A 23,370-nucleotide genomic window follows, 5' to 3' on the forward strand; every position below is an offset into this window, starting at 1 on the left:
ACACACACACACACACACACACACACACACACACACACACAGTGAGGGGTGACAGATGCTAAAATGATGCACCAATCTGAAGACAGTGATCCTGATTGTTTTGAATGAGGATCAGAGCTTCATGGGATAAAATTAAAGAATAAAAATCTATGATTTTTGGAAAGAGAAGGGGCAAAGAAGGTGGATTAGTAAATTGTATTTGTATTGTATTTGCTGTGTATATATATTTATACGTTAATGCTCAAGTCTTAAAATAATTTGGCATTAATGTATAAATATGCATGTTCATGTCCTAACCTGACGTCGGCCTCTTAGAGGTGTAGTGCCTCTGTGACTGTGTCTCACCACTCATCTGCACTAGGTCATACAGCAGCTAAGCTTTAATTTCACAGTGAGCCATCATTTTCTTCATGTTGGACAAGCATCTGCAGCTTAAAGTGGGGTAAACCTCCCCATCCTCCTTCTTTATTTTACTCTGAACAAGGACATTAGAGTTGTGCCAAGCACTCAACAACTGTGAAACAATAATAAAAAAACTAGAGCTGCATGTCCACAACGAAGCAAAGGATGAAACGTGAATGTGCTAAATGAGCAGTGAGTTTAAAATCGATCAAATTCAGATGGATGGACGCACCAGCTGTTGTAGTAATCAATCCTTCGCACTTTGTTCCTGAAAAAGCCATTTATGTTGCATTGTCACTCAGAACAACACTTAGATTCACTGTTTTGTCCAGTTAAATAATGGCGTCATTAAAACTGTTAGGGTCCCTCCACACTAAGGAGTCATGGCAGGATGGGCGCTGTCTTCATTTGGCTTAACATTTAACATTATTAGGTGGAAATGAAAACAACAATCACTGGGGACAGTGACACAAATCTTAGTTTGACGTAGACAGTTGAACGAAACACTGCATGTCTTAGGTGACACGACACTGGACACAATAACACGTGGAAGACACTTGTTTCTCATTCTTACTACTAATATCTTTCTCTGACTTTATATGTCTTAGCTTGTCTTAACACTCACTCTGATCCTGACGAGTCACCGTCCACTGTCCCTGCCTTAATGCTTATGGCAACGCCGTTCAGCTGCTCTGGCAGGCTGGTTTTAGCCAGTCCGGCTCGACCTTCACTAGAAAATGATCCCCGCGGAGACGCCGTGCTGGGGGCATTTTCACAAAGTTCATTATGGATGCGGTTGAGACCATTTCTCTCTACAATAGGAGAAAGCTGCTTCTTCTTTAGGATCCCTGCAGAGGAAACACAAGATGTGGTGACACAACGATAGACATGTGGGGAAAAACTGTGATTTGTTCATATTCCCTCTTAGAATTTTGGTTTTAAAATAAAATACAATAGTATGATCATCCCCCCCCCCCCCTATTTCACTTGTGTCATCTTGAAAAATTACAAAGAGACTTCATTTATGTACATTTATCAAAAATTGAATTACAATCTCAACAATATGTTTAACAATACATTTTACATAATCTCCTTCAAGTGATTGCATTAGGCTGGACCTTACCTTTGTGAGGGTGGGTGAAGATGTTTGGCAGACTGGGCAGCAGCACCGTCATGGCGTCCTGCTGCGTCCGGTCGTCCGATAACATGCGGGTGCCGCAGCCGAGACTTAGCTCCGGATTGGCCAGAGGGTCCGCCTTCAGTCTGTCTGTACCTGCGAGCTCGCCGTCATTCACCCCTCCTGTGTAATCTCCATGCCAGTACATTTTACTCAAACTGTTGTCTGAAAAACAGAAACAAAGAATAAATTAAATGCAGGAAAAATACATGTAACTCAGTTACTATTATGTACTAAATCCTTATAGTTTTATATGGGATTAACCTAAAGATGTGGTTGAGATGGGTTAACTCTCCACTTGTGTGTCAATGAACATATGTGGCAATAAAATGTATCATTGTTTCAGAATGTGAAGGAATGAATGAATCCAAATGATTTGAAGAGTCTTTGAGGATTTGCAGAAACTGTTGATAATCTATGAAAGTGGGGCTGGGTTCAGATGAACTTCTGTACCATGTGGTTGTGGTCTCTTGGCAACATTAGATGCCAGGTTTTCCCAGCATTCCTCTGGCGGGAGTGGACCCTCCTCATCCTCGCTGTCAGAGGAGTGTGTGGAGGCGTAGGATCCGCTCTGGTCGTCCTCTAGAGACAAGTCGCTGTCTGAGTCGCTGTCACGATCTGCACACAGACGGAGAGGAGAGGTTGATGTAATCATCCTTTGCATTTTAGTTGAGATAAATAGGAGACACTAAATGATAGTTATACCATCCGGGTGTTCTTTAGTTTCATGCAAGAGCGACGCATGGTCGTTCAGAGCGATGTGCGCCTGGCTGTTACTCAACCCATCGTCCCTGAAAAGACAGAAGAAGTCAGTGTACAGCTGCTCCTGGCACTCTGTCTTGTAATGCAACATATTAATCTTTATTTTAAAAATGTTGTTTTAGTACCTGAGGACAAACGGCACGTAGCTCTGCTGGCTCTTGCCGCTCTGCATGGTGCCATTTAGAGACACACTGGAGTCTCCGAAGGGAAGGTGGTACAACCCGCCGTCCATGTAGTTTGTGTTGCATTTGTAGCCCTGAAAATACAGAGATGAAAGGAAAGATCAGTGTTTTAAGAATAAAAAGAATTAAAGGCAGTATGCTTTTCTTTCTGTGATCTTGTGCGGTTGAGCTGCAGATAAAAACACTAAGCATTGCTCGACGGATAGTATTGTTTTTTTTCTATATTTTTTGTTTGATCAGCAAATCCCATGAAAACACTAAATCCAACAAATTGTATAAACCCCTCTCAAAAACTGACTTCCCAAGCATGTCTGTGGCTCTCAGCATATGGAATCAAAAAAGGCCATAATAACTTCAAATGTTTTAAACAAACACAACATTTTGAAATTTAAAAACAGGTCAATAAAATATACTTTAATTTACAAAAAGCTGCAGATTATCCCTTATAGCAACAGAGACAACAATGAAGCTCTGTGGTACAAAGGAATACGATATTTCATGCTTTGGCTTCAGGGGCAGAAGTTGTTAGTGGGACCTATTCATTGTTGCTGTTGGTCTTGGGATTCAACAACTATTGGCATATTGGCAGCCTAATACTTCAAGGTGGAAATGAAATCTCGACACATTTATTTACAATTGACACGCTGCAGTTTCAATTTAATTATTATTATTTTTAATTTATTCAATTTTTATTTAAATTATGACAGTTGCCTTATCAATAATATCTGTAATCTTAACTGACCGATGTAACCATTTAAGTGTTTCTAGGAAAGCTCCCAACATGTAACTGAGCTGAGTTCTGAATTCCCAGAGAGTATCTGACTGAATCGAGTGTTTTCTTAAAGTCTGCGCAATGGACTCACAGAGGATTTGGATTTGATCATATGATCCGGACGCTTGCGGCTGCAGCAGTATTTCATGGCATTCCTTGCTTCCTTATTGAAGACAATGCGGAAGAAGAAAACAAATGGACCCTGTGGTTGGATGACAGAAGAAGGAAGGTCAGGAAAAAAGACAAATCAACCATTTAAGCAGTTTCAGAAGGAAATAGAAGGCTCACCTGCACACAATTGAAGCCAGCGAACAGGTAGTGGAAGATGATCATGTCGCTGTTGACTGAGAGGAGCGCCAGAAAACAAGTGACTGAAACCAGGAGGAGAACGCCACCTGCAGTCTTCAGGCCTGAGCTGGAGAATCACATGAGAAATTAGTGATCAGGTGACATGAACATTTCTGCGAATTCAATGATCTGAAGATAGAGCGTGATGATAAGCAACCAGAAGCCAACATAAGGGGTGCAGTAAAATGAGACACAGAGCAGCACATTGTGTTGTGAAGAGCTGTAATCAGAAACATGAACTTTGAGCAACAAAGTAAACTTCTAAAATGCCTTTTAGTACATACCTGTTTTATAAAGTCTATGGTATGTATCCATATCGTTACATATAACAATAGAGCTAGCCTTAGCTAACTTTGCATGTTGTTAGCCTAGCCATTCAGTCTGACTAATCCATAACAGAAAATTAGAGCCAATTAAATGTTACTTCTATTATATTTGGCACGTTTAACTTATTTGTAGAACACAATCACACATTACATCATACTCCATGTCTATAACATTAACCAGGCATACTGTGCATGTGAATGGCATATTAATTATTATTCCCCATAAATACTTTGAATAAGTAACCGGTTGATACTGTTTTATCATGGCCTAAGAAGTTTACTACTTGCATAGATATGATTTGCATACACGTCGGTATATTTTTTAACTATGATCTATCTTCCAATATTCTAAAACAACGTAAGGCCTATGTATTGATTACACCTAATAGCCTATAGTTTAACTGTAAATTCCATCATTGACGTGAATCTTCAGAGGGAGGTTATCATATGATTTAATTAGATTTTTATTATTATTTTGTCATCCATATATAGTATGTCCAGCCCAAACAGACAACAAATAATTATTTAGAAAAAGAGATCAGAAACCAGAGTAGCATCTTAAATGAGAAAGCAAAGGCTACTAAACATAAATCCTGACTGTATTCAAATTCAAATCTGATAACAGAGGAAGGATTACTGTCTTCAAATGTGCAACTACAAGACCTCTGATTAAAAAAATCATTTAAGTTATTTAATTGAATTAATAAGTAATAAGTATTATTTAGTTGGATCTAAATCTCTGTAATGGATTAGTCCGACTGGATGGCAGTAAAATGCAAAGTTAGTTCAGGCAAAGATAGTTCTAAAACCGTCTCACACACACAGAGACGGAGCAGAATAATAGCAGAGAGGAAGAGCAGCGCGATGCGGCTACATGTTCAGCCCGAAAATGATGATGTATAATGTATAATATAACCTGTAGAGCGTGTATTTCCCTCCAACGCTGGCACAGCAGACAATCTTTTGAATGTGGTGGCTGCTATATCATATATATCTGCGTGTGTTAAATAATATAATTGGTTTTATCACTCAGGACATATGACATGAACCGGACGTCAAAAGAATGTTTACCATTACCGTACAGGACTCTCACACCACCTCAAAATAGACCAAGGTCAAGTATGAACACCGTAGGTCAAGTATGAGTGCCTGGTGACTGTCCGCTGACTATCTGAGTGTATGTGAACGCAGCCTATACATGACCCTTTAAAATGTAAAAGCATAAGACAGGCCACACTGTGTGACTGTGTAACTGAAAAGCCTGTTGGGCTGCTTTGTGGAACGATCATTCTCATAATCGATTGATTGTTTAATTTATGAAATTACAAATGAAAATAAAAAAATACTTTGAATAGGCCAAAAGGGACGTCTTGCATTGTATTCAGTTTACTATCGTATGTGACAAAGAGTAGCAGCTATCTTGCCTTAAGAAGGTGGAACTCCACAATATGCAGCATTTAGTCCTTATTTTTGCTTGAAAAATAGACCATTTTTGGATTATCACAAATAGCTGCCAATAATTTTTTAGTCAACTGACTTTTGATTAATTCTTAATGTTAGCTTCTCTGTAATGTCTTCCAGTCTGTCCAACAGGGACAGATTATTGAGCTACTTTTAGAGCGGATCGAAGGAAAGGTTTGATCAGATCATCAGTTTTAAATGCCGATAGAAATTCATTGACATCCAGAAATTGACGAGTTATGCGATTATTACTAGTTTGATTTGAAAGTTGGCAATTTCAGACTGCGAATTTCCTTCCACTAGTGCCTGAATACAAATATTTAAGCAGTACTTTTTGAGCATGTAAACAGTGTTTATATCTGATTAAAACGTTGGGACACTCACACACGAGGCTCTTTCTTCTCACTGCTGTGGTGTCTGCGTGAGCAGGAGGCTCTGGACGACAGGATGTATAGGAAGACGTTCATCTGTGGACACAATATCAAACATGGCAGGAGTGTGTGAGAGCAAACATCAACGTAACCTTTCTGTCAGAATATTTTCTATTTCTTTCTTTACACACTCAGCTGAACAGTGACAGGTGTGTTCACTAAAACAACATCTGTAGTGCTGATCAACACACTTCTATTGCTTCCTTTTCTGCATCTAAAGGTTAAATCAATGTTTTTGTTTCCATCTTGTTGTTTTGTATTGTATTAGTACCTGTGAGCCAGTACAAATTTACCTGCCAAACAACATAGATGCACACTGCTGTTGTCACGTGCATAAATAAATGATATTTCAGTAACAGTTTCAATGGCAGGCTTTTGCAGGGACTCACCGACACCACCATGGCGATGGGTCCAGCAAAGCTCCAGATGAGAGTGTCGTACATAGACAGCCAACAGAAGTCTGGGTTGCCGTAGCCTTCAGGGTCCAGTCCTACTGCCAGACCTGCACACAAACCAAGAAAGCCTTTTTTCTTTCAAGAGGAGGTTGTTCATCTGAAGTAGTCGGATGACTTAAAACAGCAATTTTCAAAATAAAATAACATTGAACCCCAATTTGGACTTTTTACTACAGTTAGGAGATAGATAACATTTCACTGGAAGACGTCTCACATTTTAACTGTAATTTTCATCTTGCCATAATCACATATACTGCTCTATAAGACTTTGAGCGTGTTTGATAGCGATTAATCTATATGTCCAGGATGCAGCTAGTGAGGTCAGCTCGCTGATAAAAAAAACATTAACAAACTATGTGGTCAGAAAAACCATATGCACACGTAGACATCATGAAAAGTACTGTGTGAATCTAGATATTACTTACAAATAGCACTAACTCATTAGAAATGTATTAATATCATGAACAAAATCAAACAGGGAAGTAATGTCAGTGTTTCATAATGCAACTCTAGAAGTATGAATCCATGTATTCTTATTTTAATCACCATTTATTGTTTTTTTAATCATTTTTCTCTCTTTTTTTCTTCTACAAGACAATACAAAATACTTTATAAATCACCTGGGAGGGAAACTGAGTGGCACCATACATATATGACAGACAAACAGGTAAGAACTGTTTATTGTTTGTTTAATGTCTATTTTCAAAAGCTGGATTTGTAAAATTAAGTTTTGCAAACTGCTTTGAGTAAATTAAAGGAATAAAACCATGGTGGGGGAAAAGATGAACCATTTTCATCTATATTTCTTTAGCTTTTTATGTTTTAAAGTAGATTTTAAAACTGGCACAAAAGTGCTAAGAATTAAGTTGTGGCCTGAAATGCTGCTTTAAGATACTACAAGACATAAATTGGATCATGAAACTCATCAGGATTCTCCTCTGTACAGGAGGTACATTTTTAATTGATATTATGAAGGTTCTGACCTGTGATGAAAGCCGGCACTCCCCAGCCAATCAGGTAGTAGAATCTCATGGGTCCATAGTTGATGTCTCGCACTTCGCTTATCATGCGGTAGACGTGCAGCCCCTCCAGGAAGAGCCATGAGAAAGTGCAGAGGTAGAAGAAGTGCAGCAGGATGGCGATGACTGTGCACACAAACTGCAGAAAGATAAAGAGGGAGAAACAGAGAGAAGTGACTAAAACCTGAAAAGCTGAGATGAAAATCGTATTAATGAATTAATGAAATAAATCAAAACAAGCACAATGGATTACCGGGTTGTCTGCCTGGTTGATGCCCAGGATGAAGATGAGCTCGGAGAGGAAGAGAGCTACGCCTCCATTGTTCATAATACTCGTCTTGTTGCACTGCATGGCTCTCAGACAGAGGAGGAAAATCGCGGTGAGGAAGAGAAAGCCCAACGTAACTCCCACTGTACTCCACGTCAGGATTTTGATTGGCAGAATCTCTCCGTTCTGACGCAAACACCAAAATTGGAAGAGGAAAGTTTGAGTTATAGAACCGAGTGATAATATCTGTGGTTTAATTGAAGTAAAAAGGTTTCATGTCACTCACCTCTCTCCGGGAGATGTCCATGAGCACAGCAAAGCTGGTCATGTGATAGCACTGACAGCTGATGTGGGTGCTGTTTCTAAAAACCACCTCGCAGCCCTTTGCCGACCAGCCGCCGCTCCCGGCACTGACATAAAACACAAAGAGCAGAGGAGGATGTGGGAATAACACAACTTCATCCAGTTTTCAGTTTGATCATCAACGCTACTGTATGTGTGTGTTGTTGAACTCACAGTATGGTGTGGTTCCAGAAGACACAGATCGGTTTGGAGCGCTCCTCAGTGGTAACCAGGCGGAACTGCACAGTGATGGGTTTGTCCAGCGTGTGCTGCAGCAGCTCGTCGTTGTCATGTACAGTGATACTGACCACCGGTGAGTTGATGACCGGACGCTTTGGCACCCTTGTGAAAATGAAAAAAAAATTGCACAATTAAAGCCATCAATTGGTTCCTACTGAAGATTTGAATCTTCAAAAAGACATACAAAACATGTCACAAAACATACCTGTGTAGTTTCCTTTTTAACCACCTAGGCACTGTCAGTTAAGTTAGTTTTACTCAAACAACAGTAAATAGTGTTGGGGACAATTTTCAGCAGTAGATAAATACATATTTAGTGATCTAGTGAGTATTTACACTAACAAGATGGTGCATGTGAGACTGAAAATTAACTACAGTGCACATGTTCATGTTAACAACGGAACATGTGACCTACTGTGGTAACAGTGTGGCTCACTGATGTGTTTTACATTTTTTGGATGACAATAGAAGTCTATGGCATAAAGGAATAACCTATAGCATTTTCTTCATGGACAAGCAATACTTGTTAACTTTAGATAAAGGTTTTCCTTTGAATCTAAGATATTAGTTGAAAAAAAACTCTACAAGCCAAACCAGTGGGGTAATGTTTTGGATTTAATGTAATCATCAAAGTACATTATTTTTTCTAACAAAGCTCTTCATTTGGACCTTGTGGATGATTCTAAGGGAAATCCTGGTCATAATGTAAAAAACTTTATTTCCAGTCACATTGCTTAATTTTTTAGCTTTATTAGTTGTTCTTACCGCAGACTTCTCTTGTCAGGATCATAGCTCTCTGGTAACAGCGAGGCCAGGCTGTGGAAGATAATCACACTGGCAATGGCGTCCTGCTGGCTGTCCTCAGGGTGCCGTCTCTTCCTATTGGCTGATCGGTTTCTCAGTGAGGCCTCTGGGAAGACATCCAAGTGTCTGTGGCCCTTAGTGTCCACAGGTGGTTGGAAAACTGAGTCGGGCAGCGTGACAGCCGTCTCCAGGTCCACAGGACGAGGGCCCCTCAGGGACTGATAGCGCGGGAGTTTGGCTCCGGCAAAATTCATCTTTTTCAGACGATCCACAGCTATGACTGCAGAGAAAAAAAGGCACAGAGCTCTGCTGATGAAAAAGGATGTCTCCTTTTGTTAGCCCTAAAATTGTATATATTAAGCCCAAAAAAATATCAGATTGAGCCATAAAAATGACCAGGTCATTACAGTGGTGATGGGAGGGAAGGTATAACTGTTTCTTGATTGACACTATTAGAGCAAAAACAATTAGTCAATCCATTAGTCACTGGGCAGAGAATATAAATAATCATTTAAGGCATTTTGAAAGTAAAAGTGTCAAACAGTCCCGACTTCTTGCTTCTCACATGTAAAGATTTATGGCCTGTTTTTGTCTTTTCTGACAATAAACTGAATATCTTTGGGTTTTGGACCACAAAACAAAACAAGATATGTTTATCAATTAATTGAAAATATTCATCAGACTCTTAATTTGTGAAAATAATCATTTGTTAAGCTCGAAACACTATGTTTCACTGTAAATAACTTCAAGGATTGCTCCCCGCTGTTGCTGAATGGTTAGATTTAATAACAGACATTTCCTCTGACTAATAAATATCAAGGGGATTTCTATCTTCTAAGTTTGACCTATTTTTTTAATCTATGTAAAAAAAGATTCATAATTATTATAGGATATTAATATTCCTACTATTTTTACTGTGATATTGTGCTGCCCTATTTCTGTTGTATTCATATTGGATTTGATTTGTACTTTAATTTGTTTGTTTATTTGTCTTATGAGCCCAGATTTTCTGTTCTTTAATGACTTCAATTGTGTTGTCCTAGTAAAAATCATTTTACAAAATTACAAAACAGCGTATTCACATAATGAACTATAAATCTCAAACTGCACTGTAATACTGTTGTGAGAAATGGATTCCCAGCAAGAAGCTCCATAGTTGTAGTGGTTGTCAGCCTGTCACAGCTCACTGGTAAAACGCTCACCTATGTGTGGTGTGACGATGGTGAAGGGGCTGAGGTAGGTCTTCCTCATGTTCTGTGCCAGTGTGTTTGCGTATTCCTCGTAGTGGCGCAGCAGTACCGCCGTGCCGCCCTCCGAGTGCTGGATCAGCTCCCAGTGTGTCCGTGTGTCAGGAGACAGGATGGCGCTGCCCACACGGACCAGATTCTGTCAGAAAACAGCGAGAGTTCAGTGTGACAGGATGCCACAGCAGAGAGTGAAATGAAGTGTGATGTATTCCCTGCAGAAACAGCATGAACGGCTGTGAAGTCTGGCTTTCTGTTTATTCACCAATTTATTTACTGCTGAAACCGCAACAATCTATTGTTTTTATAAAGTTTCATGCTGTGTTGCAACGTTCCCAGGAGAGATGTACAACACGTTGTTGTTCACCTCAGTGAAGTGGACGTCCTGTGTAGCAGTGAGGTTGAAGCCCTGCTGGTTGCTCTCGTGCTGCAGCAGACTCTGTGTGAGACGATAAGCTACTTTCACATCGCTGCCATAGTACTTCTCTGTGTGCATGGTGGCATTGGCCAACATGGCTGCAGTCTGCTGAACACGTCCAGAGTCCAGGAGTGATGCGTTACGGGAGAACTTTTCGGCCTGGGGGGGAAGGGAAAGAAAACGCAACGATTTAGTAACTTATTAATGCTTCATTAGTAAAACATATTTTAACCAGACTGAAATACCTTAACAACAATCCCATAAAGAAAACTCTAACATAAATGTTAGAGCCCTTAAGTTATGTTCAGACCAAAAAAAGCAATTTTCAACAGGGTTGTGCGACGGTGGGGCTGTCACTGAGTCCATTTGTGTAACATCTTGTTTATATTTCACAATTACGGTTTTCCATCAGATTGTTTATAGATCTCGACGTTTCTGACTGCACTTGAAAGCAGCTTTATTTCACATGAGAGAGAGAAAGAAAAGAGACAAGCGAGACATAGAAAGTGCTTTGTTACACAAACTCCCATGCAGTTCAGTGCTTGTGTTTCGTTTTAAAACCTTCTAATGGCAGCCATTGGTTAGTGATGTTTCCTGTTTACTGTATGGGATTGTCACACCACCTCCACTACAGCTTAAAATCCACTGACATGATTGGTCACCACAACATGAGATGGGGTTGCATTTCTCCAAAAGTTGAGTCAGTCTCATCTTTTTGCCTCAGGCCTGCTGCATTTATGTGTGTGTTTATGTTCCCGTGCAGCAAACCCATAAACGCACTACCCCCATTCACAATGAATAGAAAGCCCTGCGTGTTTTGCCGGACCGTCTGACGGCCGACGCAGGAAGTGTGATTAAGGCATTAGTCTTGCTTAAATCCTCGTCTGCCTCCCCACCCTCACGAATGAGGCTGTTATCGTGGGAATTGCACGGTTAATTTTAAAACTGCCAGAGAGAGAAGTTGCGTACCAGAGCTTTCAGCTTGTTGAAGGTAACAGAGGTGCAGTTGAAGAGATTGGAAGGCAGCCAGCCCTTGTGCTCATCACAGTGGCGGATTGCTGTGCCTGAGAAGGAGGAGAGAAAGAGAGAGAGTTATCACATGAGAACGGGGGAATAGGCTGCAGCTCAGAGAGGGCTTGAGGCAAGTTTCACATAATGCCATTATTATATGGTAATTTGACTTCCTACTAAAACTATCATACCGAGCGTTCCTTTGGGACAGTGAACGGCTGCAGGGAGACCAAACTTAGTCCTGGGCCACCAGATCCCAGCCTCGATGGCCTGAGGGCAGCTGTCATAGATTACTGAGAGAGATGGTGCAAGAACGAGATGATGATGAGGGTAAAAAGGGAAAATGATTTAATATATTTGTAGCTATAATGAAGCCGGGATTATAAATTAAGCATAACAGAATTTTGATCTGCTGCATTCAGACCTTCACAGCCGTTAGGAGAAACCTCGGCAAAGGGGTTGTCACAGCGGTCACACTGGCGTCCGATGACGCCGGGTTTACACTGACACTGGCCGCTCTCTCGGTCACATGCTCTGGAGAAAGAGCCGACTGGGTAGCAGTCGCACAGCAGGCAGCTGTCACTGCCTTCAGGACGGTAGTGGTTGTCCTAGAAACGGGATTGGAGAGAGGAAGTTGCTGATTAACAATTTTCTTTTTGAATCAATAATTCAACCGCAGCCTCTTTTCATTTATCCCCACATTTCCACCTGGGAGCTACAACAAGCTGCAGCTGCTTGTTAAAAAACAGCTGGATGAGTTTTTTTATAATAATGTCATCCACCTACGTTTCAGACTTGAGCGCCCAATGCCAAACTACATACAGACTCTGACCAGGTGTAGTGTATAGTGACAATATTAAGTTTACTACAAAAAGTAAATATTCCTTTTCAAAGTATATTAATATCCTCCTATGCTCTATAAAAGACTTCATACGACCATTGTGATAGGAAAGATCGCATGTACAACAGCTGAAGTCAGTGTATGCGCCATCGCTTACAGACTGGCTTAGTTATGTTAACGGCCCTTAAAGACACTTTCCTAGCTAAGTCTGTTGTGATACCAAAGTTTTTATCTCATATCGGTTGAATAACTTTATTTAAATGGAACTAAAAAAAACTTTGAATAATAATAAAAAAGACAGAAAAGGCTAATGAAAGGATTGACGTGATGCACAATATTTCCTTAATGCATTCACTTATAACTTGGAAGTCCAGCATAATTGATTATTTACATTTTATCCTTGATCTTTTTTAAAAATTCAGGTATTGATTTTGTGTCTAAGACAAACTCATTGAGACACAGCTTTAGCGTCTGTTGCAGAGTAATGGATCAAAATTGCAGGTGGGCACACACTCACCTTGCACCGACAATCGCCGCTCGTCTTGTTGCACTCAGAGTCGAAGCCTTTGTCTGTCTGACAGTTACAGGGCCCACAGGTCTTGTGACCCCACCAGCCTCTGGGACACGGCAAGTCCGTCCTGTAGAGAGAACGCTTGATCAATTTACCTGCAGAGTAATAAAACATATAACACAACAGGAACCACGATCAACACACACACACACACACACACAAATATGGAAAACTGTACTTTTTCTCGCAGTAATGGCCAAAGTAGTGGCTGGGACAGTCACAGGTGTAACCACGAGAGGAGCTTGGCTTCCTGGTGCACGTTGACTCGTGCTCACAGGGGTTTAATGAGCATACATCGGTGCAGTTGGTGCCGTAGAAGCCTGTAAAACAAAACACAGGAAAATAAGTTGCTGTGTTCTCCCAACTGTGGTAAGCACAGATAAGAAGAAATGATGAAAAGGATAACTGTGGCACTTATGTTAGTGTTGCCTTATCGCATGTTTAATGGAATACTCATCATTATAACTAAGCAATTACACCTCTTTCACACCGACGGCTGAATCAGAGTTATACCCAGGTCGACTGTGTGTTTGAATGGGGTAACCCTCCTTGATCTACTCGGCTTTGCTCGGCCTGATCAAACACATCGATCAGGACAGACAAGGGTCGATTTCAATGTAAATTGTGCATGACCTGGGTTGCTAACATCCAAGGCGGGACGAATGATGTGATTGGTTGGAAATAAAAAGCGGGACAATTGTCACAAGTCCCCACGCACAAAAACAACAACATAAATTTTGTCTCACTGTGTTTTAGTACACCACGGACTGGCAGCTTCAACAACAGCAAAGCGGAGCGGTTCAATTTCTTTCTAAGCAGTCTACTGGCAGTGCATGTTCACTACTCTGCCTTTTGCAGAGCGGTAGCAGAGTTCTGCTGCTATACAGATGGACTGGAGTATGTGATGTTAGCTGTTCACTGATTGTGAGATGTATGCCCCCCCCCCATTTCTAGCACCTAAGGTAATTGTTATGCATTGGAATTGTCATAACCAGGGATAAACTCATGTTGACTGGCTTGGTTTGAATTTCTAAAAGAAAGGTTCATCAGACAACCCTAGTCCAACCCTTGTAGGTGGTGTAAAAGAGGTATTAGAGTCATCAATATTAACATGAAGATGTTTCAAAATCTTTGATCATTTTAAGTAACCTTCCAGCCTTCTAAAACGTTATGATCAAGGTTTTGTGTTTCTAAACTTGTGGGCAGACTGACCAGCGAGGCAGGTGCAGGAGTAGCTGTCCCAGTCATCGCTGCAGTAGCTGCTGAAAGGACAGGGGCTGGAGCTGCAGGGGTCGGGCACGTTGCAGCCCGGCTCCACGTTCACCTTCCTTGCCTGAGACAGACTCAGAGCCCCGCCCACACGCAGACCCTGCAGGCAAGAAAACAAACAGACAAACACATTTACAAATCCATGGCAACACAACCCGGTTAGGCGTGCAACACATGTTTTAAAAGAAGTGAAAGGGAAAATTATCTCATATAGCAAATTGCTATTTGGTGAAACAGGCCCCTGGAATGTGCTGGAAACACAAAGGTTGCGGGTTTAGGTGTGTCAAGGTGCTAAAGTACTAGCATATGTTTAACTGCCCTCCATCATTAGCTCAAGAAGTTAAAACTTGTTTTAAACCACTGCTGAGTGAGCATTGCTTACGTTTCAAAGGGCAAGTAATAAAAGGGTTAAAAGTAGCTCAGATCTGGTTTAAAAATGATTTCAATAAGTGGTTTCATATCAATGGCCATATTTAACATGACGTTTACTATACCTTGAAATATAGTGATTAAAACAACTACATTTAAACAAATCTAGATGCCTTTTGATCTGCTAAACATGAAACCAATGCTTTCTAGATGAGTTGCTTACTAACACATGTTGTGCTTTCAGACATGATCACAACTGCTTCTAGAATGGGGCCAACACAAGAGCCTGACCTGTATACAGCCCCGGAAGCCATGCAGAATTTTCCCATCAGCTCTTGCCAAACCACCAACGCTCAGAGTCTTCAGCTTAGAGTCTTGCAGCTTTCCGTCCACCTCCATACTGGCCTGAAAAGGTGCATGACACAGATGTTATTGCTGCAAAACTACAATAATTTAATTCATAGTGATTCCCGGCAACAATTTTGCAACAACTAACCTGGTAGAGTCCCTGATCTAAAGACAACACTGCTTTGCGGTGGCTCGCTGCTCCCCCCAAACTGCTAATATCCAGCTGCAAATGATGCCAGTCTCCATCATTCACCAGCACCTCTTCCACGCGCGAGAGAGTTGAGTCTTCCCCTCTGTGAAGCCCCATCAACACACTGCCCCCGCGCAGCTACAAAGGCAGGAAGAAAAGGGAGGATACAGGAGGAGGGAAATTAAACCGATGTTCCATAACAGAGGAGAAAACTAGACCTCCAATTATCAGCACTGCATCACAAGAGAAACAGAGAGCTTTGACAATGTTATTTTTATTTTTTTGCACACTGCAGTCAAAGTTCAAACCTTGAATTGCTGCACATCACAGGTGTGCAGGGCTGGAAATAGATTATGGGACAGTTATGTAACATCAAAGTAAAAACGTAGCCGAACACAGATGCTATATTCAGTGACGTGCTGTAACTTAGATGGCCAACAGGTGGAGCCTCAATTCCAGAATGTTTTATCTTCTTGAAACTGCTGTCATGCTCTCACTGTGGTTGGGATCTCACTTTAATTAACCATAAAAAGAAATAACCTAGAAATCGTTACTTTTCTTCTAATTAAAGTTTCTCTTTGAGGATAAACCTACATTGCTGTGCATTGCCACGTCTATAAAACTGTCTGTGGAGTGAAATTATTTGAAGAAGACCAGAACGTAGCAAGGAGTGTGTTTGTGTTTATCCATGTTCAGCGAGAAAAGGTGTAACATGAACATGTTGCTCTCACCTGCAGTGTGAGGTTGTGCTGCTGGCCAGAGGCGATGTGCAGCAGTGTTGCGCTGGCCTGACGTGTGCGGAACATGAGCTCTACATGCCATGGGACGGAGGCCGCCATCGCCGCCATGTTGTTCCATTGCAACAGACTGTTACCCAGGAAACGCTGTGGGCTGGTCATGACTACGGCAAAAAGATGATGATAAAGAGAAAAGATGAGAGAGAGTTGTACAGTACGTGACATGAGACAGTGAGTCACTAGTGTCAGCCAGCAAGTCCATTATGCTCTTTGATCACATCCACGTTATCCCAGCTAAAAAAACTCAGCTTATCAGACATAAAGAGACTTTGCTTCAATCTGCCAGCTTTTTGCGGCTGTCTTAAATCAAACCAGTTGTTCCCAGAAAGCTCTATCATTGGCTTTACAAGTCAACACCTGTACCAATTTTCCAGTAATAAAATGAAATGTAACATATGATTAAAGTCCCCCTCCAGTCATAAATGGTTTTTTCTTGTTGAATGTGATGTTTCAGCATCACTGTGCAGATTGATGCACTGTACAAGCAGATTTTGATACTAGAAGAATGTTCTCATACACACACACACACACTGAGAATGAACTTACAGCAGAGAAACACTTACACCTATTTATGCTTTCATAGTTTCTTGATTTTCAATGAGGCAGAAGGAGTACAGGATATTTTAAGACTTTATAACGAGGGGACTTTTTTGTGGCAAAAACACATCAGACATAAATTATTTATCAAAGCAGAGTATTTGTGTGAGTCTAAAAATGTGTCTGGAGGGGATCTTTAATAACCCCAATGACTACACTAAATCTTTTAGTGTATCAGTGAAATTTTCAATTAAAATCATTTCATATGCAGTTTTATTTGTGTAGTTCATGAATCAGAAGGAAGTTATGGTGTTTGTGCACGCATGCATCAACTGAGTGAGAAGCTTTTTGGCTCTTTCACACGTAAAAAACAAAGTGACAGGAAAGGACACTCTGTCTGATGTGAAACGGTTACCCTCTGATTATGCTGTCTCGGTACAAAGTGAAGAAAAGCACCTGATCGAAACAATCGATTAGTGTTGGCAAATAAACCTGAAGACCTGTGGCAGTCATTGTTGACTGGTGAGATGAGTGAGATGCAACAACAAAAACTGCAATGCAATTTCAATCAAAAGGTTTCACATTTACACAAAAAGATAAAAACAACAAGTTGAAAATGAATACATTAAACCTGTCTTCATAATTGCACTGTGTGAGTTAATGCTGGAGTTTAACCACACCTACTTAACTCTTTTATACGCTTGGCCAGACGATGCCAATAGATCCATGTTTAGGGCTGCAACTAACGATTGTTTTCATTTCTAATTTTGTCAGAAAATAATAAAAAATTCCAATTGGAATTTTTTAAAGCTGAAAGTGACAGATTCAAATTGCTTGTTATCTAATGGTTGAAAGCCCCAAAATATTGAGTTTCAAGTAAGACAAAAGAAAATCTTCACATTTGAGAAACTGGATCCACAGATTTTTTGGCATTTCCATTTTTGATTATTAAAATAGTTTTTAGTTAATTTTCTGTTCATCCGTCAATCTACACGCTCTGCACCATTCCCACGCAGTACATACATAAACAACTGCATTTAAAAAAGGCACCTCTAATGATGCTATTGTTGACTTGTTGATCATGATATCCACAAGTTATCAAAGCTCATTAAACCGCCATCCAAGATCATTAACATGTGATCACACTTCTTTATGTCCCACTTTTACATATCCATCCCCACCTTTTCTATAACTTAAGCACTCTATGCAACACATTTGCCCTTTTCTTGAATATCCGTCTCTGCTTTTAGATCTGATCTACATACAACAAAATGCTCACTGAAATAAATGTCTTTTTTTGCATTCTACTTGAAGCTAAAAACAAGAAGTGTGTGTTTTAAATAAATCATAAATCCGACATTAAAACTACAGCAGTGTAATCAACAGGCTTATGACTGTACATATCTGTATCAAATCATGTGATTCCCAAAACCTGTGATTACTGATTTGACAAACACCATTGCACTTTACACAGTTGCACCTGTTTTTTTGGTTATTTAAAAAAACAAAGGCAGCCTTTTCTGTATTATTGAGTCTGTTTCACCATGCTTTTTTATCCAAACTGATGGATGGCCACTTCATACTCAATGACAAGTTGGGTGTCAGGTCTCAGAGACAATGGACAGTCTTGGGTCAAAACTGCAAACAAACACGTGTCAGGTGTCATGGCTTTTTCAACTCGACTTACCTCTTTCGCAGTTTTGTCCTCCAAATCCAAGCGGGCATTTACAACTGAAGGAGCCCCACATGTTAACACAGGTTCCTCCGTTTAGACATGGTGTGTTGTTGCAGAAATGTCTTTTGGCGGAGCATCCTAGGAGGGCAAAAAATAAGAGGTTAATTTACCCGTTTGATCCGTCCCTTTAGATCCGTCCCACATCATTATTTCATCGACGTAGCAAAGAGTCAGACAAAAATAAACTATTCATAGCAGGTACAATGCTCAGTTCCCACTGACTCTGCTTCCCCGCTGTGCTCATTACAGTCATTGTTATTTTCTTTCCTCTTCTCCCTCACTTGGCTGGTCCAACAATAAAACCTTGTTTGACTAGGAAACAGTCACAGGTTTTAGAGATGAAGTGAAGGATAATCTCTGGATGCCAAACAGCAGGTCAAAACGTACCTGGCAGAGTGCCGTTGTTAGCGATGAAGCTGGCCATGTCTATGTGCTGGTTGTCAATACGCAAGTTCTTCATGCAGCCTGAGAACTGCCGGTTGCGAACAGGAAAGTCCTCTGGGAGTTTGGGGACTCCTCCGAGGAGCAGCGGGCCGGTCAGGTCCAATGATCTGAAAACATAGAACCGTGAACATTTATGTACCCAGAGTGTTTTGCTCTGCCTTTACATCATCAACACTAATTGGGGGGGAACATATGAAAAATTCATCACAGAGATGGTTTTGCAGTTATTTGCCCCCCTAGAGATGAAAAAGATGACAGAAAAAAGAAAATGCTTAGCTAACACCCTGGAGATGTGGAACTTAATTTCAAAACAATTTTACTCTCTCTTAATGATCTGACGGCAAAGAAAGTAATCACGTAAATTAGTGAGGTCAACACAGAAGTAATAAGGAAAGATGTGAAGCAAAGAGCAAAAGGTTATTATTGAAATTCCGGTTGCAAAAATTTGACTTGTCTCCCACATTGTAATATAATAGGTAATAATTCTACTTATGTAATTCCAGTGGACTCACTTTTTGGATCCTGATTGGCTGCCCTGAGCAGAGCAAGTGTAGTTTCTGATCATGTGACCGAACCGGAGGGCCACAGAGGCGTCACAGTTGTCCACGGTCACTACAACAACCTTCTGGTCCGAGGGTCCCTGTGGGAGGCCGGCCTGGTTTAGTATCGGCTGTTGAGCGAGAGACAAACTCATGAATATCAAGATAAGGTGCCTGCCTAATGTCTGTGTAGAGCCTTTGGTCAAAACAATGAAGATTACGAATGCCTTGTTCCCTTGCCTTTGCTGTGAACACTGAAGTCTTTGTGTACACTTGAGGATCTGGAGAACTTTCTAATGTTGGTCATTGTTGTTTTTTGTCCAACTGAGGATTTAACTGAGCAAACTAGGTTTTAAAGAGAATTCAACTCTGAATAATATCAAAGGTTTATTTTAGTGCTCATCAGTATGCACAGCAGAAGCTCCTAATATGATTTGATTTATGGATAGAAGTTATTACCTATAGTTATAATGTTTATTAGATAATTCATAAGTGTGTCAGTTTAAAGATCCTGAAACACTAATAAAAGAAAAATTGCTTTGCTACTAAGTATTTTTGTCACCCAGCATTTAGGACTCAGAAATAGCTTATTATTAAAATCTCTCATTATTCTGTCTTATTTACTGTAATACAAGAATAATCCATAAAGCAGTGCAGAAACTTCTAGGGAATATCCGCCAGATGGTAAACTGTACATATCTTTATGAGCCAGATTAAAAACTGGAGCTTTATAACTGGGAAACAACAATACATTAAATGGTCTTTTTGCATCAATCCCAGTTTAGCTTTAGCTTGCTGTTGTTGAGTATTTAATAATACAACAGCTACTCACAAACACACACACACACACACACACGCGGGAGATGAGCTTGCTCTCTGCAGGACATCATGACAAAGGATCTCCTTCATTGTCTGAGAAATCAATGGGGGGAGCAATAAAAGGAGGAGGGGTCTGTGAGGGAGAGAATGATGATCCTGTCAATAAAAGGTCACAACCTCCTCTCAAAACGACCTGCTTTTCTGAGGTCACGTAAAGCTCATGTAAAGCATAAGTGTTGGTTCAAGCTGGTGTTGCGAGCTGAGAGCTGAGCAGTGACTGCTTCCCTGCAGGCGAGGACGGGCCGCTGAGCGGTCATGAGCAGAATTAGCTCATCTCATGTGCAGATATGATATGAATAGTTGGCTCACTGCTGACAGCTTGAAAACACATTTTATTGTCTGGTTGTTTTAGTTCTACATGAAGTTAAACTAAAATAGAAATAGACACCACTGTCTGCAGGAGCCTAAACAATTATGATTTCCCTGACAGCTCGTCTTTGTTGTCTGATCCCTTGATTTAAAAGCTCATTAAAAAAACACCCAGCTAGAGATATCCTGTAACTGTCATTGGCATGTGCAACATATTTAGCAGCTCCATAATAGGAGTTTTATCGAGACAAAACATATCAAGCAATACAGAAATGAGCCTGAGGCGCTTCTGCAATTAAATTTGTCTCACATCATTTTCTCACTGAATATATTAGATGAAATATCTGTGAGCCTCTTATGTTATGACTAAGAGGCTCCTGCACTCACTTTATGTCTTGTGTTCACAGTGTAACAAGTGTTAGGGACGTGAATGAGATGAGACCGATGATAACCCTAAACCATCTGCCTGTATCACGACATCTCACCTGACTCACTGAAACTCTGAAATATGTGTGATTTGGAATAGAAGTATACAAGACAACTTTATTGTCAACCGGAGCACAAAACAAGAGTCTTCAGCTATGCTAGAAGCTCTGAGGATGTCTGTAGGCGCAGCAGTGCTTTATGCTGATGTTTAGCGGGTATGTTTACCATGATCACTAACTTAGTTTAGTGGGTTTTCATGCTAACATTTGACAATTATCACCAAACACAAAGTACAGCTGTAATTAGTTTTGCCTCGTTAATCACAGCAGGAAACTTAAGAGGATAAATAAAGTTATGTCAATTTGTCCTGGGGGGAAGTTGTTGAGACATTTATACAAAATTAAGACCTTATGGTGGCGCTAAAATAAAGTCAGAGATTAGCAAATTCAGAAGGATTCAACATTTGAGAATCCTCAATGTCTGTGCCAATATATCAAATAGATATTGAGATATTTCACAGGATGAGTGAAGACTTTGACCTGCTAGTGAGGAGAGATAAAAGTTGAGGGGATCATCAAAGTCGGCAGGATTCATCCTCTGGGGACCATGAATGTCTGGACAAAATGTTATGGCAACTCGTCAAAATATACAAATAAAATACTTACATATTTAAACAAATAAAAACAAATACAGTGGGCCATAATTTGCAAAAATGCAAATTGCACTTGCAAAAGAAGGCATCTCACGACACCTCCCAGAGTTCAGACTGAGAAAATACAGGATGAGAACTGTCAAGATGGTTATGATTTTATTACTATGAATATTTTGGTGGCCATGGAAATTGTGCTTGCAACCTCACTCCTCAGTCTGCAGTTCAGGTAACTTAACCAAAAAGTCAAGTATTAAAACACTAAATCAGAGTTTTGTAAACTCTTTTTCAAGATTGATCGAATCCCAAGCTGCTGAGTAACTGAAGAAGATTAGTACTTTCAGTACAACATACCCTGTTGTTAAAACAATGTTCCCACAGGAAGGCCCAACAATTATTTTCTTGACTGTGAAACTCACTGTTCAACACTGACATGTTAAGTAGACAGAAACAGACACTGATGGTGGCTTTCACTTTCAGTTGATGCTCCTTGAGGCCAATTTGTTACAAGTTTGTTGATGATGAAAAAAGCAAGCATACGGTGTGAATTGCCAAAGGTGAAATCATCCGACATGCTTTTTCCACGGTTTCCCTTCACTGTGAAAGCTCTGGAACAGGCAGCGCTCCAGATTGGACGCTCCTTTCCCTGACCTCTGCTGTCATCAGTCACGGCTGTTGACTCTCTAATAATGAGTGTCTGTCAGGACGTTTTTCTGCTGCACAAAACCCCATCCTGTCAGCGCTGATTGAAGCGCACATATTTGCTCAAGACCACATTAGACACTGGTCTCATACGCCACTACAGGGGATTATGGGAATATGAGTTCCTTGTCAAAGAGCGTGACAGGGGTTGCGCTGGAGGAGCATGGCAGCAAGGAACACAAATATAGGATCTAAGATTGACTAGAAAAACCATAGCAACTAGAGGGGTCGGCCCTGAAGCGCGGCGTCCCCGTTCAAAGCCCAAGTCAATACTTCTCTCGGCTTTTCTTTACCCTCTTTTTGCTTCTCTCCTGCTCGGCTTTTCTGTCCTCGCTGGAGAACAGAGTGAGAGGGGCACCTTCCCCGGGGCCACATCATTCACTGCCCGTGGTCCCAAAGGAAGCAGAGCCCAACACAAAGACAGCGGTCATTGCCATTCTCCACAGTCTTCCCTCATCCTGAAAGCCACATTTCAATCTAAAATGCCCCCTCACAGCCTCACCCTGCCCCACCCCCTGCAGACAGGGACGGGTCAGAGTGGGCCACCATGTGTTACCTTCAGAGGGAGGAGCCATGTTTCTACCTCAGCGACTCACAGGATGTGGAACACGAGAGGCGGACCGGGAGAATTAGTTCAGCCAGAGCTGGGGCTTGGACATTTCTGGGATATTTAGTACAAAAAATGTGCTGTATATTCAATGTACACGTAATGAATACATATGTAATGAGTACAGTGGTTACACTTTATGATATTGGTGCAAATGTACATGATCTAATTATATATATATATATATATATATATATATGCACACATATATACATACATGCTGTACATGTATATATTGTATATATGATCAAAAACAGCTTCATATTTACATTAGAAGAGGTTCTGGTTTTGCACTGAGGCTGATCAGATGTATGAGTCTGAAACACTCTTTTTCATGTAACTGTTCTTCTGATTTTGTGGCATATAAACTGTAGGAAGTTAACTTTCAATAATTGTTTGATGATCAACTTTATAACACAAATGCAACACGAATTCTTGAACTATCCTGCATTAAATCATGAATTATGCATTAAATTAAACATGTGCAATATTATAT

The 23,370-nt window shown here is 40.6% G+C and overlaps 1 protein-coding gene across 2 annotated transcripts in view; it reads right to left on the reverse strand.

The window, feature by feature from the left end:
* Positions 1–7: 7 nt before the first annotated feature.
* The window catches only part of celsr2 (cadherin, EGF LAG seven-pass G-type receptor 2), a 59,343-nt gene continuing 35,980 nt past the window's right edge, over positions 8–23,370 (reverse strand). The window contains exons 6-34 of one of the 2 annotated variants that reach the window (XM_034869234.1): positions 19,276–19,433; positions 18,707–18,870; positions 18,272–18,397; positions 15,982–16,151; positions 15,209–15,388; positions 15,004–15,117; positions 14,287–14,443; positions 13,253–13,394; positions 13,021–13,141; positions 12,087–12,270; positions 11,854–11,955; positions 11,621–11,715; positions 10,601–10,810; positions 10,192–10,375; positions 8,951–9,269; positions 8,120–8,287; positions 7,890–8,013; positions 7,589–7,789; positions 7,300–7,474; positions 6,251–6,363; positions 5,815–5,897; positions 3,584–3,710; positions 3,387–3,497; positions 2,467–2,597; positions 2,285–2,370; positions 2,033–2,197; positions 1,526–1,744; positions 1,028–1,250; positions 8–147 (exon numbers count right to left, since the gene is read on the reverse strand). In XM_034869234.1, coding sequence (XP_034725125.1) covers positions 120–147; positions 1,028–1,250; positions 1,526–1,744; positions 2,033–2,197; positions 2,285–2,370; positions 2,467–2,597; positions 3,387–3,497; positions 3,584–3,710; positions 5,815–5,897; positions 6,251–6,363; positions 7,300–7,474; positions 7,589–7,789; positions 7,890–8,013; positions 8,120–8,287; positions 8,951–9,269; positions 10,192–10,375; positions 10,601–10,810; positions 11,621–11,715; positions 11,854–11,955; positions 12,087–12,270; positions 13,021–13,141; positions 13,253–13,394; positions 14,287–14,443; positions 15,004–15,117; positions 15,209–15,388; positions 15,982–16,151; positions 18,272–18,397; positions 18,707–18,870; positions 19,276–19,433 — 4,380 coding nt within the window. In that variant the 3' untranslated portion in view covers positions 8–119. Of the gene's footprint in view, positions 148–460; positions 1,251–1,525; positions 1,745–2,032; positions 2,198–2,284; positions 2,371–2,466; positions 2,598–3,386; positions 3,498–3,583; positions 3,711–5,814; positions 5,898–6,250; positions 6,364–7,299; positions 7,475–7,588; positions 7,790–7,889; positions 8,014–8,119; positions 8,288–8,950; positions 9,270–10,191; positions 10,376–10,600; positions 10,811–11,620; positions 11,716–11,853; positions 11,956–12,086; positions 12,271–13,020; positions 13,142–13,252; positions 13,395–14,286; positions 14,444–15,003; positions 15,118–15,208; positions 15,389–15,981; positions 16,152–18,271; positions 18,398–18,706; positions 18,871–19,275; positions 19,434–23,370 lie in introns of those variants that run through there. The other variant, XM_034869235.1, reaches the window with a different exon arrangement.

The sequence above is a fragment of the Etheostoma cragini genome, chromosome 4 (genome assembly GCF_013103735.1).
Source record: "Etheostoma cragini isolate CJK2018 chromosome 4, CSU_Ecrag_1.0, whole genome shotgun sequence".
Taxonomy (NCBI): domain Eukaryota; kingdom Metazoa; phylum Chordata; class Actinopteri; order Perciformes; family Percidae; genus Etheostoma; species Etheostoma cragini.